This window comes from Palaemon carinicauda, chromosome 4 (genome assembly GCF_036898095.1).
Source record: "Palaemon carinicauda isolate YSFRI2023 chromosome 4, ASM3689809v2, whole genome shotgun sequence".
NCBI classification, from domain to species: Eukaryota; Metazoa; Arthropoda; class Malacostraca; order Decapoda; family Palaemonidae; genus Palaemon; species Palaemon carinicauda.
The window spans coordinates 108,007,496-108,026,860 of NC_090728.1; the positions used below are offsets into that span (position 1 = coordinate 108,007,496).

The 19,365-nt window shown below is 43.5% G+C and overlaps 1 protein-coding gene across 1 annotated transcript in view; it reads left to right on the forward strand.

Moving 5' to 3' along the window:
- Positions 1-19,365, forward strand: part of LOC137640089 (glycogen debranching enzyme) — a 225,451-nt gene that overhangs the window by 175,438 nt on the left and 30,648 nt on the right. Inside the window, 1 exon segment of the mRNA XM_068372548.1 lies at positions 3,579-3,764. Within this exon segment, the coding sequence (XP_068228649.1) occupies positions 3,579-3,764 (186 nt within the window).

Here is a 19,365-nt window from a genome sequence, read left to right on the forward strand (position 1 = left end):
CTGCATGTCGTGCATGGCACCGTGCCACAGCCAACAACCATGGGTTGGTGGCTGATGTACTCATGAGCACATCTTGCTCTCCACCACAATCAACAGGGGAAAGAATACATGGTATCACTTCTGTTTCTTTCCTTTTACATAGTACTTCAGTACTTTCAAAAGGAAGATACCAATGCTCGGTACCAGTCGTGCTGTGGACTGGTTAATTACTGGTCCCTGCTCAAGTCTTCCAAGCACTGAGCTGAGCTGACAACACAACCACACCCGTTCATCAGAGGGAGGGTGTACTATACCATTCTTGCTCTTTGATGCTAGGGACTGTTTCTCATAAAAGAAATGAGACCATTCACGATCGATTCGTGACCTGCTTTTTGATTATGCAGTTCCAGATCTGTTCGAATTTGAGAGTTTTTATTCTAGGGAGAGGAGAGAGACCCAGAACAGGTTGATAAGTACATAATCTCTAGCCTTGAGGTACCTTGACCGATTAATGATCAGTCTTGTTACTTGTTAGCACTTTTTGGGCACAGAGACCTATTCTTACTCGAAGAATCTGATAGGTGCTGGCATCTACTTTTCAGGAGTGTGAAGTTGAGGCAATGGAGGAAAGGGATGGTGTGTATTAGTAATTCTTCCCAAGAAAGAAGTATCCATCAAAGGCTCTTGTCTTTTGAGGGAGACTGCAGCCAACCCTTCAATGGCAGCCATGGCAGTTGGTTTGAGTTTGAGGAAGATCCTGGCCTTTTCCAATTCCCAACAATGATTTCTTCTTCTTCTTTGTCTACATCTTTTCCCACTTCTTCCTCTAGAGGGTGTTGGATCCTGTTCTACCACTTCTTGCCTCTTTTTCCAGGTTTGGTCCTGGAGGGGGGTTAGGAGGAAGAAGGAAGGGAGCAGTACAGAGGTATGTCCCCCTTTATCAGTAGAGGGATGCATTGTCTTGTAAATTCCCTCCCTCCTCCATCCAAACCAGTTCCATACCAGCCTTCCAGGTTTTATCTCTGGACATGCAACAGAGGTAGAACGATCCTGGATATTTGCACTGTGAGTCTTGTACAACCTTCTCCAGTCCTCTTCTATTGGCTCTTCACAAGTCATTGCAGGGACGGACCATTAGACCATAACCCTCTCAGTCTAACCGATACCGTTCAGTTGGAACTTTTGCTCCATACGCAACCTCTATCAAGGAAAACTTCAAGCTTTTTGTGACTCGAGGGAATTGTAGTGCATGTAGGCTTTTCAATCCTTCCAAAAGCACCTATTTCATTCCTCAGGTGTTTACACATGTGTCCACCTGAGTCTTTATGGTTGAGCTCCTTGGAATGATCTCTCTGGGGTCTTTCAGGATGAGATTGAGACTGCTCCTTGTTCTTATTATGATCTGAGGGCTGCGATTTAGAAAAATTGGTTCTCATGCCCAAGAAAAGGACGAATACCTGGGAATGCTGATCAACTGGAAATTTTTCCTTGTACTCATATCAGCAAACTCATAGGTAGTGCACCTGTTCCTGATCAGTAGGAAATGCTGAACCACTTAGCCCATATTAGCAAGGAAGAAGTGTTAGCTAGGGGAATGAGTGAGTTTGCTCTTTGTTTTTCTTCCTCTACCAACTACTCTTTCCCCCTTCCTATTCTCGTTTTCAGACTCTTCTTAGGAGGGAGAAACCACAGTAGTAGTCATGCAAAAGTTCCTTGGGAATTCTAGCATACACTCTTCTGCTTCTGGAGTGAGTGATAGATATCATCTGCTAACCATTCCTTATGGTTCAGTCAGGTGGATCTATAGGCCATGGGAGGTTGAGCATAGTTCCTATATACATCATTCCTGTCATGACATATGAGAAATGCCCTGATCTATAGGAAGCTGTTCTCCTTCTTCTAGAAGGAGAATTGGCTCCCATCCTTTGACCGGTACCTTTGGGGTTAGTCAAGCAGCTGTGAGCTTGAGCTGAAGGTCTTCTCCTAAATTGGATGCAGGTGAATAATCTTGGCTGAGAGCCAACACTGATTCTATAGGCCAGGCGAAGGTGAGACATTGTGCACACTTTCCTTGTTCTTGTCGTGAATAGCCACTCTCCTCTTTCAGGAGAAAATAATGAAGATCATCTACTGACTCATTCCTTTGGGGCCATCAAGCAGAGTGTGAGTATGGTATGACAGCTAGCGCTGTGGCACTGGTTGCAAGTGAGCAGTCCTACACATATCAATCATCAGCACTGGAGGCCAGGTAAAGTCTTCCTCCTCTGCCGGGAGATGGTGAAGAAGCCTACCTAGTGACTGTTTTCCTAGTACTTGGTCAACCAAACTATAAGCTTGTTATGGCAAACACTTTTGACATATCAGTAGCATTTAACAGTACTCTATCCATGAATCGAGTACTCGCACCATCCAGGTAGAGTGATACGTGTTTGTCCATCTTCCTTCAGACAATCTTGATTGGCCCTAAGTCTATTGGTGTCTATTTCTGCTAGTGGTCCAGTAAGTTCCAAGAGGGACATTCTCTATGCTGTGGGTCGTAGCAAACGTGCCTCTTCGACCAGAACACTTCAGTAGATAACAGACTTCATTGTCTACTGAAGAAGCACCCCGGTAGGGTTTGGATCCCTTCTAGGAGGAGGAACAATTCATACTTTAAGGGAGCTTTGAGCAGTCTTAACTACCCTGGGATTTAGGGCCAAGATTGGAATGATCTTTTTCCTCATGGCACTGGTGCCTACTGCTAGCAAGAGGCAGGCATCACAAGGATCTTGCCTGAAGACTGCCCCTCTGTTCTGCATTGGCAAGAAAGTAAGAGAGGTTTAGGCTTTTCGTAATGTTAGTCTTTTGAGGGATGGGGATTCTATCGCCTTCGTTGTCTCACAACAATAAGAGACGAAGATCTTGTTTTCTCTTTAAAAGCTTGTGTAGTAGGCAAGGTTTAGTATTTTTCAAAATTTTAACACCCTGTATGGTCCTACATGTAATTATCTTGTCATGTTGCTTTGTTCTTTCATACTGTGTCCCTTCTTACTTATTATATTTTTCACTCTGTGATGTATAATACAATAACCTATAAGTAAATGTACTATTATCCTACTCATTTCCATTATCTTTTTTCCTCTACCACACCCACTATGTCCGTGAGCTATTTATGATGAAATATCTTCGTTAAAGTGAAAAACACAACGATGTTTCTATGGCCTGGGATTTTAGCTGATAAAAGATATCCACTGTCATTATAACCTAAATTAATCTTGATTGATTGAATAGGGACTTAACTGTGGAATGTGTATGCATTTATATTATCTTGCCTTTTTCATTCTTAGCATATACTGTTGTTGATTTTATTGACTCAGCAAAATTTTACAAGTTACTGATGATAGTAGGGTGATATTTTTATTCTACAAATAATTACTATCTGCTCCAAACAAATCTTTTAATGGTTATGATTATACCTTTTTTCAATTTTTTATTGATTCTCTTTAGTCCTCTGTATGATAATCAAATTAATACAGTACTGCATGTTTGTATAATGAGACAAATAATAAATACAGTAATAAGATATTGAACTTGTGTACTTAAAATAGTTTTTTTTTCAGGCTCCAGAAATGACTTCATCAAAGCATGCATGGACTGCTCTAAAAAATGCAGAAAAAATACTTCTAGGCCCTCTAGGTATAAAAACTTTAGACCCCAGCGACTGGGCGTACAATGGTGACTATGATAATACTAATGATTCGGCTGACCCCAAACTTGCTCGTGGTTACAATTATCATCAGGGTCCGGTAAGTTTTGGAAGTAGTATTTGTTTTACTCTATATATATATATATATATATATATATATATATATATATATATATATATATATATATATATATATATATATATATTTCAAATAAGCCATATATATTAATACATTAAAGTCTGGATTCTCTTAACGACCTCGGGATCAGAGCCCCAGGCGGAATCACCCAAAGACTATAATATCAGACTGGCCGGGATTTGAACCTTGGTCCGGGATATCTGTATGCCAGTGACCATACCACTCAGCCACGAAGAAAGATAGAAAGTCAATGACAATTCTTCTGTACATATACCTGTCAAATTCAGGTTTTCTGTACTTAGAATTGAAATCAACCCATCTTCACCATCATAGCTAATTGGTAGGTTTGGGACTTGGCATTCGATTAATGACTTTCTATCTTTCTTCGTGGCTGAGTGGTATGGTCACTGGCATACAGATATCCTGGACCAGGGTTCGAATCCCGGCCGGTCTGATATTATATTCTTTGGGTGATTCCGCCTGGGGCTCTGATCCCGAGGTCGTTAAGAGAATCCATACTTTAATGTATTAATATATATGGCTTATTTGAAATATGAAAAAACACGTTTAAATGTGCAAAAATTTATCATATATATATATATATATATATATATATATATATATATATATATATATATATATATATATATATATATATTACAGTATATTATCTTATCAACATCATCAGCCATTATTAGTCCACTACATGACAAATACCTCAGACATGTCCATCCACACCCATCAGTTTATGGTCTTTCTATGCCAGTCTACATTGTCAAATTTTCTTAGCATGTCAATCCATCGTCTTCTCTTCATTCCCCTGCTTTGTTTACAGTCTCTAGGGACCCAATCTGTTATTCTTTTTGCCTATCTATCAGCAGTCATTGTCATGATATGTCTTTCCCGCATCCATTTGTTTTACTTGTTAGAATATCCTATTCTTTAGTTTGCTCCCGTATTCATGTAGCTCTTTTTCTGTCTAAATGTTATTCCCATCATTATTCTTTCCATAGCATTTTGAGTTGTAACTAGGTTATGTTCTAAGGCTTTAGTAAGGTCTCAGGTTTCTGATGAATAAGTTAATACTGGTAGGACCATCTGATTAGATATTTTTTCTTTTATTGAGAAAGTGGCATTTTACTTTACATAATCTCTGGTAATTAAAATATAATTAGAATTTTCTCACGATCTGTAAGTAGTTTTATGATTGTTGTACTTCCCAAATAGATATCATCAAGTGTTCTAACATAAGACTCATCTATTTGTTGTTTTTGAAAGAATTTCATTAATGCTGAAGTTTTGACAGAATCAAAAGCTTTCTCATAGTCTTTCAATGCCATACATAGTGGTTTGCCCAACAGTACTCTGTTGACTTTTTCATTTGCTGGTTAATTACATGGATATGGTTAGTTGTTGAATACCATCTTATAAAGCCTGCATGCTCTCTTGGTTTATTAAAGAATAGCAGTCTTTCTATTCAGCCCAATATGATCTTTGTAATTATCTTCTTTTTGGGCTCTAGCCATGTTGTCCTGATGGAACTTATTCATTGGCTGGTTCTACTTGGGATATTTCTGCAAGTGATATACCAGTGAAATTTTATCTTGGAGGTATCAATGGAGTTTTGACCTCCAGAGCAATATCCCGAGAGATATCGTGTATAAATCAGGGACATGTTAATAACAAGCCATGGTTATCCTTCCCCGAATACAGTTGACCTTATCTCAAAGGATAAGTTAGATGATAGGATATGTGGGCAAGTGAGCCGTTATAACTCCTGATCTCAATGTGCTACAACTAACACGTTTCCTTTTGAACCATTCCCCCTTCGTAGCGTCATCTTTGACGATCGCCTAGGGAGTTTCTGCCTGTTTTTCTTAGCTTTTTGGGCGATTTTCGGTCATGGATGCTTCGGCTTCTCTCTCATCGACTAAGGTCACTGATAATATGAAGGTAGGAGGTTTCCAGAAGGGCTCTCAACAAGGTGCCCCTTATCTTCTTTCTCTGGAACTGAAGGACCTCCTCTTTCCCAAGGCTGAGGTGACCTCTGTGTTTGGTCACCAGTTACTGACGGTTCAACTCCTGCCGGTACATGCAGATCATGCGAATGATGAAGTTCGGAATGCTCTGCAAGTTATGAGCCTATCCACTAACAACACATTGACAACTTCTTCTGGGTCGTCAGAGAGGGAGAGGATCCTGCCGACCACAGAAGCCCCAGAAGAGTATTTGTATGTACATCGGGTGAGTACAGTTCCCAGTACCTCTTTAGTTTGTTCCCTCATCCTTACTGTTCAAGCCTCAGGTTGTACCTCCAACTCTCCTCCTACGTTAGACAAACCTTCGTTTCCTAGTAACTCGGAACATACGGTGTCCATGAAAGCTTTCATGGAAAACCTAGCCACCAAACACGAACGTTCTCAAGCGGACCTCATAGCGAGGATAGAAGCTCTACAAAAGGCACCTGCTTTTAAGGCTCCCCCAGCTTCAAGCCTACCAGAATGCGCAGTTAAGAACCCTTGGCGTTATGCTGAGCATATGCCCTTAAGTGAGGGGCACCTCCACATTGGAGAGGGTTTGGGTTCCAAGCCAGTCTAGGACTTAGAATTCTTCCCATCAATCGATAGTTATCCTAACTGCTACGTAAGGCTTAACACAGAAGCGTCATTTAGGGATAATACGATCCCTAAGGAAACAGTCATCCTGGACCATAGCAAGGCTCAGTCTCTTTTGGTTAAGGAGCTGAATATGACCGAATTCACTAATACCCAACTTTCTGCTTTTGGTAGGAAGCGGGCCACTTTTGTAGCCCCCAAGGACACTGTTTTCCCTATCGCCTCTAAAAGTTTAGAGGCTGTAAAGAAAGCAGTAGTGGAGGATAAACCATTCCAATTGCTAGAGGAGTGCAAACCTCTCTCCCTAGCCCTTCATTTTGATTCTGATAGTTGGGAGGATGTCCAACATACCTTTACTGTTGGAAAACTAAATAAAGACATCAGAGGTAAGCAGTTTAATGAGAAACTGCCTAGATTTCCCAAATCCCTATTAAGGGAAGAATTGGAAGCCAAAGAGAGACTATCTGCCTCTTTATCCTTCCAATCTTATCTGGAGATGCTTATTGGAAACTATTCCAAATCTGAACTCTTCCCTGTCTTGGCAAAGAGTCGCCTAACCATATTTCATAATGATCTCCATCCTTTCTTCCTAGCCAGGAGAGCATATACAGGACACGTACTAGCTGCTGCTATGATCAGGCATGAACCTAGAAAACTGTTTGACTCCAATATCTGGGGGAAAGATCTATTCCCCGAGGAATTGGTTGAAGAATTCATGGACAAAGTCACTCAGGAGAATAAGAGCCTTGTTGACAAGTGTAGTATGTCCTCTAAACGGAAATTTACCCTCAGTGAAGGACCTCAACCTAAGGACAAGAAGCCCATACGACACTTTAAGGGAAGGAAATCCTTTCCTGTTGTGACGGCCTCAGTTGCCGCCATCCCTTAGACTGTGTTCTTGGTTCCCCAGAAGCATGTACCACAATCTCCAGCCTTCAGCGCAGTGTATGAGAGAGCCACCACCATGTTCCACCCTGCCAGGAGCCAAAAGAAGGACACTGGGAGCAGGGGAAGGTCTGGGAAAGGCGGTCAGTCTAGAGGCCGAAGAAGTTAAGGCAAAGCGGTTAAAGATGCTGGTCCTTCACACCAACAATGAGGAGCTCCCGGTAGGGGGATGACTTCACCTGTTCAGGGATCGATGGAAGTTCGATCCCTGGGCTCACAGCATTAGTCTCAAATAAAATAGGCTGGAAATGGAGACGGTGGTATAGGCTGGAAATGGAGACGGTGGTATAGGCTGGAAATGGAGACGGAAACCACCCAAGTTCAAGAGGTTCTTCCAACTCACAACCCCAATTTTGAAGTACGCACAGGATCTTCTCCGGAAGGGAGTCATCCTTTGTACAAAATCCATGAACTTTAGAGGGTGGCTATTCTGCATGCCCAAGGAAGATTTGAACACTTCAAACTATCCTGAACTTGTCCCCACTAAAAAAATTCTTTCTAAATGACAAGTTCCAGATGCTGACTATCTCACAAATGTGGACCTTACTACCCCAAGGGTACTACGCGATCTCCTTAGATCTTACAGACGCCTTTTGACATCTTCCGATAGGTTTGCACTTTGGTTTCAGACTGCCAAGGAAGTCCTCCGTATTCAGAGCTATGTCCTTCGTGGTTAATATAGCTCCATAGATTTTCACAAAGGTAGTCGAGGCTATTGTTCAATAATTACAGAACAAAGACTTCCAGGTGATTGTATACCTGGTCTGGGCTGCAATGAAGTCAGAGTGTCTTCAGACAGCTCAAAAAGTCATGAAATTCCTAGTCTCTGTGCTCTCAGATCAACTTCGAAATGTCCAGGTTGTCTCCAAATCAAGAATTCCAGTGGCCAGGGCTTCACTGGAATCTAAAGTCACACGCCTTCTCTCTACAGTAAGGCAAGAGAAAGGAAATAGCAAACTTTGTCGGGTGCCTTCTTCGTTCAAAAGTAGTCACCAGACGGCAACCGGAAAGAGTCTTGGGTTCACTGCAGTTCTCTGCCGTGACGGACCCGATCCTAAAGTGAGATTCAAAAATGCTAACAGAGTCTGGAGAAGAAAGGTATCACATGCTTGGGGAGATCTTCGCCAAAAAACCCAGGTCTTACTGCAAAAGCACCTCTAGCCATAGTCCACTTCCAGGAGTTTATCGACACACGTCCCTCTGCAACACACTCCTTCTTCCGTGACTATTCACACGGACTCCTTGGAAGAAGGTTGGGGGAACTTTCCTCTTCCAAGAAAGTACAGGGATGATGGTCAATCACATTTCAGAAATTTCTCATCATTATTCTGGAAGCTATGGCAGTGTTTCTGACTCTGAAGAGAATGAACCCAAAGACGAAATCACACATCAATTTAGTCATCAACAACTATGTGATCCTAGCCATCCTCACTTTAGCAAACTGGAGGAACTGGCATATCTCGGCAGTTTCCCTCAAAGGGGTTCACAATGTGACGATGGACGCCCTGTTAAGATCCAAGCCTCTTGAAACAGAATGGTCTCTGGATGCAATATCATTCTGTTTCATACTAGAGCAAGTCCCAGAACTGCAAATCGATCTCTTTGCAACGAGCTTCAACAAGAAGCTTCCCCGGTATGTAGCACCATACTTAGAACCTGAAGCAATATGAACAAATGCAATGTCTCTAGATTGGAACCAGTGGCCTCAAATCTACCTATTTCCACCATTCAACCTCCTAATGAAAGTCCCGAACAAACTGTGGACTTTCCAAGGGACCAGTAGCTCTAGTGGCTCCCAAGTGGCCCAAGAGCTATTGGTATCATCTTGTTCTTGAACTCAAGCCTCTCCAGGTCCCTCTACCATCTCCAGTGCCGTCCCAGGATGTTCAAGAGAACAATGTCTTTGCTTCCCCCTAGATATGAAAATCTTTCAGTTCATTATTTTCTCGCCCTAGCGGCCCAAAGAAATTTTGGAGTTTCAAAGGAGAGAATTGACTTCATAGAAGAATACAAGTCCAACACCACGAAACGACAATATTTGTCTTCCTGAAAAAATGGGTTGTATTCGTTAAGTCATCAGCCCTCTTCCATTTCTATGTACTTCTGTATTTCTTTCTTTATTTCATTGCATGGTCAAGGTCTGGCCTCTACAAATATTGCCTCATATAAGTCGGCACTAACTAGACTTATTTCAATAAGATCCCGAAGGCTTCTGGTAAACTGAAACCTAATGCTCCTTCCAAGCCTATTTCTTGGTCATTGGATAAAGTCCTACACTTTACCTCTTTGATAGATAACACCTCTACATCTCTGAGTGATCTTACTCAAAAGTCTATCTTTTTGCTCGTTATGGCTTCTGGTGCTAGAGTTAGCAAGATTGTGGCCCTTTTAAGGGATGATGGCCATATTGAATTTTCGGAATCGGGGAAGGTAAATCTACCCTGATCCTGCATTCTTGGTGATAAACGAACTTCCCATGAAAGGCTGGGGGCCTTGAAAGATTGTGTCACTTCAGGAGGACCCATCTCTGTGCCCCGTGGAGTGCCTTGAGGCCTACCTGTTAAAGAGCCAGGCCTTTAAAGGCGGTCAACTTTTTAAAGAGGAGATGACAGGATCTAATCTTCCTCTGAAACAGCTAAGGTCCAATCTCACCTATTTCATCACAAGGGCTGATAGTATACCATCAGGTATACTAGGAAAGTTGTCTCTTCCTTAAATTTTTTCCAATCTATGTCCTTTGCACTTTGCAGGCTTACAGGCTTATACGGGCTGGAAATCTTTAAGAGTGTTCTTCAAAACATTACTTACAACAGTTGGAAGAGACTAAACACTTTGTAGTGGCTGCTGGTAGTGTTATTAAACCAGCTTCTTAAGTGTTGTATATGGACTCTTATAGACTGTATAGTTGGGACTTCCCAGTCTACTTTGTGCAAGGGGACTCATGTTCCTCTTTTCAATGTACTATTTAATATTGTAAGCAGTCAAAGGTGATATTTTTCCCTTTACATCTTGAGTGTTACTATTTTACTACTCTGTTACATAATTTTGGGGTCGGAAAACTCCGGTTTTTTGTATACAGTATATCTACTTCATATAATGTTACAGTTGATTACTGTTACATTTATGCATCTTTGGAAACAATAAAAGACTGCTGTTCATATAATGTTACAGTTGATTACTGTTACATTTATGCATCTTTGGAAACAATAAAAGACTGCTGTTCCTTTTTTTAGCATTTCCTTTCATTGGACCAACTGTACAAAATGAAAGTAGTGTACAGTACATCGGTTTTAACCCTCCTTCTATAGACTAAAGTCTTTTCATCTTCTAGAGACAAAAATCTTCTTCACAGTGAGTGGGACTGTGACGTTGATTTCACTTGCTGCAACTTTTTAATAAAACATATTGCTTGCACTATAGCTTGGTACCATAGTTACCAATGCTAAAGGAAGTATGATTACTGTATGTCTATAGGGTGTAAAGGGTTAAAACTCTCCTGGCCACAACTGAGAATGATAATTCTTTGGTACACTTCCATCAGGACGACATGGCTCGAGCCCAAAAAACGGATTTTTACATAGGAAAAAACTATTTTTGGGTGAGATAGCCATGTCATCCTGATGGCCTGCCCGTTACTTGTCCATCCCCTCCCATGTCTCAGTGTAGGACTTCACGTCATGCGATGGCTGCTCCTGGAATGGTTCAACAGGAAACGTGTTAGTTGTAGTACATTGAGATCAGGAGTTGTAGCGGCTCACTTGCACACCTATCCTACCCTCTACCTTATCCTTCGAAACAAGGTTAACTCTATTCGGGGAAGAATAACCCATAAGGAAGGGTCCACACTCAGGGGAAGTACAGGAATGAAAGGCAGTTAATAAGTGAACCTGCCAAGACCTGATCATTATTATTAACTTATGAAAATTCGGGGTGCAGCCCGTAAAATAATGAGAGCCGTATGAAACAGCCAGGACGCTAAGAATTATAAGTTCAGTGGATGTCCTGACAACAGGCAGGATCCAGTCGACTAACTCTAGAGGACAATGTTCCTCAGATGTGGGATAGGAAAGAGCAGTTGACTAGTCTAATGCTGCAACTGAAGTGGCAGAGAGGGTGACCCATAACCAGCACACAGCCAGTGCTAATAGAACTCAAGCTGACAAGACAGGAAGCAGAGACAGGAGGTAGCACTTCTGTCTAGATAGGCTAACTCGGCAATGGAGTCAAGACTCCATAGCAAAAGGGATATCTCAAGCTGACAGGACAGGAAGCAGAGACAGAAGGTGCCTAGATAGGCTAACCAGGCAAGGGAGTCAAGATTCTGTACCAACCGTGTATCACACGATCTTAAGAGGGATATAGCACAGGAAGAGAGGTTGCAGACATAGAACAAGCACTGCCAAGGTGTCAGAGGAAGACACTAAGGGGTACCAACTCCATGCCTAGGTAGGGTTAGACCATAGGGAGAACGGTGCAGGTAAGCCTAGCCTACCTAACGGGTGAGGGAAAGCTCAGAAGCTAGGGTGAGATGACTAAACAAGAGGAACATGGTTCCAGTAAAGTCAGGTTATGGCCTAACTAGGAAGGGGAAGGGGCAGAGAAACACCCAAGGGTGGTCTCTAAGGCAGCAGAGAGATTTTAACCAGGGAAGGATAATCTCACCTACCTAGGCCAGGAAAGATAGCCTACAAGTAGGCACACCAACAGGCATAAGGAAAAGGGAAAAAAAGGGTGGTGATGGGAGACTCAGAAAATGGTTAGGCGGCATGACAGGAAGGCCCAACAGCAACATTAGAACAGCAATAGTGTTCCAAAGGGGCTGCCGTGATAGGACACAGAGGACAATAAATCACAATCAGCCATAGCCTACCAAAGACTAAGAGGGAAGCCTAAGAATGGTTAAGGCGACACAAGGAGGTCTACTAGTCAGCATCAGAATAGTGGGTAAGGCATTCCAATGGGTAAACATAATTAGACACAGGGAACAGAATCCCAAGACCTGTGCCACCTCTCCAAACATAAAGGCTAAGTGGAAAGTGAAAACAGTCACCCCAGTGCAATTGAGAACACTACCCAACTTCCAGAAGGACCTTCAAGACTGCTGCTCCCCGCCATGATGAATCGACAGCATGGGAAGTTAGACAGCCTCATCCAACCAGTAAGGTTTGGTGAAAAAAGGATAAGGTTCATAGTGAAAATTTACCAGGCATGGCTGCGGGCTAGGGTAGGCTAGCCTAAGTCAATGCTGATAAAAAATACACAAGAAACACCAAGGAAGGATTGTGGGATACCATAAACATACCAAACTTTATACCATACTTTAGAATAATAAAATAAAACATACTGTATTCCTAAAGTGAAATGGCTAAATATCTAAGTGATCCTGAACAATTTGGAACATGATGTAATGGGGATGAACAATAAAAGCATGCAATACAACAAAAATATAGGGTGGAGCCGCGGAATTCTCCAACACACGAAAAAGGGGATACTCAACTTAGTCAGTGAGGAAGAAGCTGAAGCATCCATGATCGAAAATTACTCAAAAGCTAAGAAAACTAGCAGAAACTCTCCAAGCGAACCGACAAAGATGGCGCTGCGAAAGGGGAATGGTTCAATAGGAAAGTGTTAGTTGTAGCACATTGAGATCTTAAGTTGTAACAACTTTCCTGCCCACGTATCCTACCCTCGTCTTTCCTTCGAGACAAGGTTAACACTATTTGGGGAAGGATAACCATGGCTTGTTATGAACATGTCCCTGGTTTATACACGATATCTCTCGGGTAGGAGCTGCCAATGAGGAACTTCCATCAGGACGACATGACAAGAGCCCAAAAATTACAATTTATATATATATATATATATATATATATATATATATATATATATATATATATATATATATATATATATATATATATATATATATATGCATATATATATATATATATATATATATATATATATATATATATATATATATATATATATATATATATATATATATATATATATATATATATATATGCATATACATAACGGATTTTGAGCGAAGCGAAAAATCTATTTTTGGGTGAGATGGCCATGTCGTCCTGATGGAAGTTCCTATAGGGTAGCTTCCTAGGGTATATTACAACTACGGCGATATTCCCAGAGAATTTACCTTAAGGTACCAGAATTCTAACTCCTGGAGCGAGTATCCCTCGTGAAAGGGATATCGCGACATATCAGAGGACGTATTCTAGACACGCCACATGGCAATCTACATCCTGGACAGAGATTTCGTCTCGTAGGAGGTGATTGGCGAGATACGAATTCGGGAAAGAAAAAGGGGAGCCGCTCCCAAGGCTTCCCTATCCTCCGATTCGTATGCGTGGCTGGCGCCAATCCTGGCGCCATCTGTATTCCTTGTAGCGTACACGAGGTGCTACAGATACTGTATGTAGGGAGGGGTCCTACAGCCCTTTCTTAGAAAGGCAAGGGCGGGTCCATCAGGACGACATGGCCATCTCACCCAAAAATAGATTTTTCGCTTCGCTCAAAATCCGTTTTTTGGGCTCAAGCCATGTCGTCCTGATGGAAGTGTACCAGAGCATTACTGTATCTGTGGATTCTCAGAACGTGCCGTACTCCCCGGAGGTAATTTTTTCCCGGTCGACTAGACCTAGAGACCTAAGATGTTACCGTTATACATCTTTTCAACTAACTATAAACTATGTTAGAGCTTCCTGCCCCCTTCAGGGAAGAGTCCTACTAGACTCTGGAAAAGTCTCGAAGAGTACATATACCTATGTATGAATACCAGGCAAGCTAATATAGTGGTCTCGCCCTATATTAAGTAAAGCATAGTTTGTATAAAACCACTGCGTCAATATATATTGACCAGTAATCCGCACAATACTTGTATTGGACAAAGGTTTATATCCGCATAGGAAGAAACTAATAAAACCACCCTCGTCCCTTTATGGGACGGAGTCCTCCCATTAGGGGACTTACATAAACCAATGCAACATAGCTTGCATAACAGAACAATTCTATCAGAATTATCCCAGATAAGATACATAGAATTAAATGCTCAATTATACCAATAAATTGACACAGGTGAAAGAGACGCAAGGTTCTCAAGAACAAGTTTATTGACAGACAATAAACAGACAGGTTAACAAAATATATATATATATATATATATATATATATATATATATATATATATATATATATATATATATATATATATAAAAGAGAATAACCCAAAACTTTAAGCATAAGTATGATAGTAAACAGAACTTGTTTATCTGAAAGAAAAACCATTAAACGCCACTTAATAAGATACCGAGGTATCAAGTCATAAAAGTCTGTATTACAAATCAATCACATTAGCGTTAGAAACGCTCGGCACACATGTCTGAACTTATGCTAGGTTCACCTTTGAAAGAAGGAACAGTCTATGTAGGCACTTGGTGCCCTCCTTTAGTTTGTAGTACAGTATGTATCTACACACTCACCCTGGACTTAATCGTCCCAATTAAGACCACTGTTCCTCGCAGAGTTAAACAGTAGGGTTAACTACACGACCCACTGCTACCACAGATCTCTTAAGTTCCTCTACTTGCTTCGCATAGTGGCGAAAGAACACCCTGGAAGACTTACAGCCCGTGTATGAACGGAGATGTTCAAAATCCATACAATTAAAGAAATTTAGGGATGAGGCAACTTTCCTCGGATCGTGACCTGCGGGTGTACTGTCAGGATCCGCTCTGCGAATAAAATATGTGATTTTCGCTCTGAGTTGATTCAGAGATAAATTTGAGCCTGATGTTTCTCCCCTGAATAGTTGACCACCCTTGAAGTCTGAAGTTCTACGAAGATAGACCTTTAGGCATTCTACTGGACATAGAGATGCATCTTCTTTCAGAGGGCAGATTCTCCAGGGACCCCACCTGTTGGTGGGTAACTCATTCTTGGCGAGAAACGTAGGATCCGGAAACAGGTTCAGATCCCCCCCATCCAGGAACTGAACACGACCTGCCTCTCTCGAGAGGGCTACGATCTCACTAACCCTGGCCCCGGACGCGAGTGCAAATAGGAAAATAACTTTTTGCGTCAAATCCTTTAACGCACATTCTTCATTGCTCAACAGGGAGGAAAATGAAGAACTTTGTCTAAAGACCATGAGATGGGCTTTGGAGGTGCTGAAGGTCTGAGCCTAGCGCAGGCTTTCGGAACTTTATTAAAGATCTCGTTACCTAGGTCGATCTGGAAGGCAAATAAAATAGGTCTCATCAAAGCAGATTTACACACTGAAATCGTGTTAGCTGCCAACCCTTGGCCATGGAGGTGGATGAAGAAAGATAAGCAGAAGTCTGTTGAGATCTCCTGCGGATTCTTTGCCTTTACAAAGGCCACCCATTTTCTCCAAGATGACTCATATTGCCTTCTAGTCGATTTGCACTTATATTCTTCTAGGAAGTCTATGCTGGCTTTCGAAATCCCGAAACGCTTTCTCACCGCAAGGGCGAGAAAATCATGAGCTGCAGGGTCCGGGTTTTCTGTAATGAAGCGCAGACAGTCGACTTCTGGACTCGCTGGGACAGAACTGGATGTGGTAGCGGCACAAACTTCATCTGTAGTTCCAACGCCAAGGGGAACCACATACTGTTCGGCCACTTGTGGGCCACTATTGCCGCTACCCCCTTGAAGGATCTCAGTTTGTTGAGGACCCTCAACAGAAGGTTGTGAGGAGGGAACAGATAAATCCTGGACCATCTGTTCCAGTCGAGGGACATCGCGTCCACTGCTTCCGCTAAGGGGTCCTCGTACGGGGACACGTACAGGGGCAACTTCTTGTTGTCTTTCGTCGCAAAGAGGTCTATCTGCAGTTCTGGGACTTGATTCAGAATGAAGGAGAATGATCCTGCGTCTAAGGACCATTCCGACTCTATCGGTGTGAACCTGGATAGAGCGTCCGCTGTCACATTGCGGACTCCTTGAAGGTGAACTGCCGACAGGTACCACTTCTTCTTTTCCGCCAATCGGAAAATGGCTAACATCACTTGGTTGAGAGGTGGTGACCTCGACCCTTGTCGATTCAAGCATCTCACAACCACCTCGCTGTCCATCACCAATCTTATGTGGATCGAGTGACGCGGGGAGACTTTCTTTAAGGTAAGGAGCACTGCCATAGCTTCTAGAAAGTTTATATGAAAGGTCCTGAATAGCTTGGACCAAGTCCCCTGGACTTTTTTCCGATGAGAGTGACCTCCCCATCCCTCCTTTGAGGCGTCTGAGTGAATCGTCATCGACGGGGGAGGTGGCTGAAGAAGAACCGACTTCTTTAGATGTCTGGCTTGGGACCAAGGCCTGAGAAGAGTACGTAGCCGAGGCGGCACTGGTCTTCTCAGATCTCTTCGCGCGTTTGATGCATACCTTCTCCAAACTCCGGTTGCATCCTTTAGCTGTGCTCTTAGCACTGGGTCTGTCACTGAAGCAAACTGGAGAGAGCCTAGTACCCTCTCCTGTTCGCGTCTTGATATCCTTTCGGAATCTAGAAGTCTCTTGACAGAGCCCGCTATCTCCTTCCTTTTCTTCGTCGGGATGGAAAAACTGTGTGACAAAAGGTCCCAGTGGATTCCCAGCCACTGGAACCTTTGGGATGGAGAAAGTCGAGACTTTTTTCTGTTGATCTTGAAGCCTAGGTACTCTAGGAACTGGATCACCTGACTGGAAGCTTGCAAGCATTCGGTCTCGGATGCTGCCCACACCAGCCAGTCGTCCAGGTAGGCTACTACCTGAATTCCCTTTAGGCGTAATTGTTTGAGAGCTGCGCTCGCAAGCTTCGTGAAAATCCTTGGGGCTATGTTTAGCCCGAATGGCATGCTCTGAAGGCGTATAGTCTCCGTTGTAGCCTGAACCCTAGGTAGGGGGAGAGTCGACGGCTGATTGGAATGTGCCAATAGGCGTCTGACAAGTCTATAGAGACTGAGTATGCCCTCTTGGGCAGTAAGGTCCTTATGTGTTGCAGTGTTAGCATCTTGAATTTGCAATTCACTATGAACTTGTTGAGTGGCGACAAGTCCAGAATGACTCTGAGCTTTTCCGAGTCTTTCTTGGGAACACAAAACAGCCTCCCTTGGAATTTGATGGACTTCACCTTTCGGATCACCTTTTTCTCCAACAGTTCTTGAACGTACTCCTCCAGAACGGGGGTGGAGTGTTGGAAAAACCGAAGGCACGGGGGTGGAGTGCTGTACCAGCTCCAGCCCAGTCCATTCTTGAGTAGGCTTTGGGCCCAGGGATCGAAGGTCCAGCGATCCCAAAATTTCATCAGTCTCCCTCCTACCGGTATCGTTTCACTTGGACTGCCGTCCTGAGGTCTTGCCTCCCTGACCACGACCACCTCTGAATCCCCTTCCCCTTGAGGGGCGCCTAGACGAGCCTCTGGCTGCTCCTCTAGGTTTTGCACGAAAGGAAGAAGACTGTCCTTCGAACATTGGGGTGAATGTGGATGACTGACCTGGCACAGCCTGGGGTACCCACTGAAAAGTAGTCGGGGTTTGTGCCACCATCTGGGGCACTGGAGGCAATGGCAATTGCAGTTGCTGTTGCTGTCTAAAAGGCTTGGCTGACCGAGACGGTAGCCTAGTCCTCATATTCTTCCTCTTTGGTTGAGGACCCTCATCCGGGGAAGATTTTCTTTTGATAGCCAGGCCCCACTTCTGGAGAAGGTTTCTATTCTCCACGGCGGCCTTATCAACAACCTCTTTGACCACATCGGTAGGGAAAAGGTCTTTTCCCCAAATGTTGGAGGAGATTAACTTCCTTGGCTCGTGTCTCACCGAGGCCCCGGTGAACACGAACTCCCTGCAAGCTCTCCTTGCCCTGACGAAGCTATAAAGGTCCTTCGTCACTGTGGCTAGGTGAGACTTAGCCACTACCATGAACGTTTCATGGACCTTGGGGTCACTTGCCATCGTCTCAAGAGTAGTCTGATGAGACATTGAGGCAGCCAGTCTTTCTTTTGTCTCGAACTCTCTTCGTAAAAGAGAGTCGGACAGCTTGGGGAGGTCCATGCCGAATTGCCATCCGTCAATATCAGCCTCCAACTTTCCCACTGAGAATGTCAGATGGACATCCTTCCAGTCTTTGTGGTCCATAGGCAGGGCCAGCGACAAGGGTTTACACTCCTCCAGGGAGGGGCAAGGCTTGCCGGCCTCGACTGCCTTTAGGACAGCCGCAAACCCTTTCTGTAAAAAGGGGAAGGCTCTAGCAGGAGAGGACACAAAAGAAGGGAGCTTCTTGTTCAATGCAGCTACCTTCGAGTTAGAGAAGCCCCTCTATTTCATCGAGGATGAAAGTAGGGCTTGAGCCTTAGCGTGGTCCATAATCATGACCTCCTTCGGCTCTGTCTCCTCCCTTGAAGCTGGTTCTTTTCTCAGCCGGACATAGCAGTCCGGATATGATGCCTTGCTGGGCCAAAATTCCACCTCCTCTAGTGGAACTGAACCCAGCTTATTCGAGATGACGATCTTTCCAGTCGTCATTGGCATGGGCTCAGCATACCTCCAGGGGTTAGCATCTGAGCATACGGGAAGGTCTTTCACATTGAGCCCTTTCCGGGGCCCACGTGATTCTGCCAGGGACTGCATACGCAGTTCCATAGCAGCCGCCTTCTCCTGATTCTCCTTCTGCATTTGTTGGATCATTCCAACAATCGAAGAGAGGGCCTGTCCCAGTTCTACTGGGAGACCGGCCGATGTTGAGGGGATAGGATCCGGAATCTGAACCGGAATAGCCGACACCTCGTCGACCTCATCCTCTACGACATCCGGGGTTTGAACTTCATCCTGACCTTCTGCCAGGAGGTCTTGTTCCAAACGTTCGTCCAGGTCAGACATCCTGTCATCTAACTGGATGTCTTGCATCGCAACTGCGACTTCCACGTCCACCTGGACTTGATCTTGAGGGATCTCCTCTTGAGGCTGGGGAATCACTGCATCAGCTGA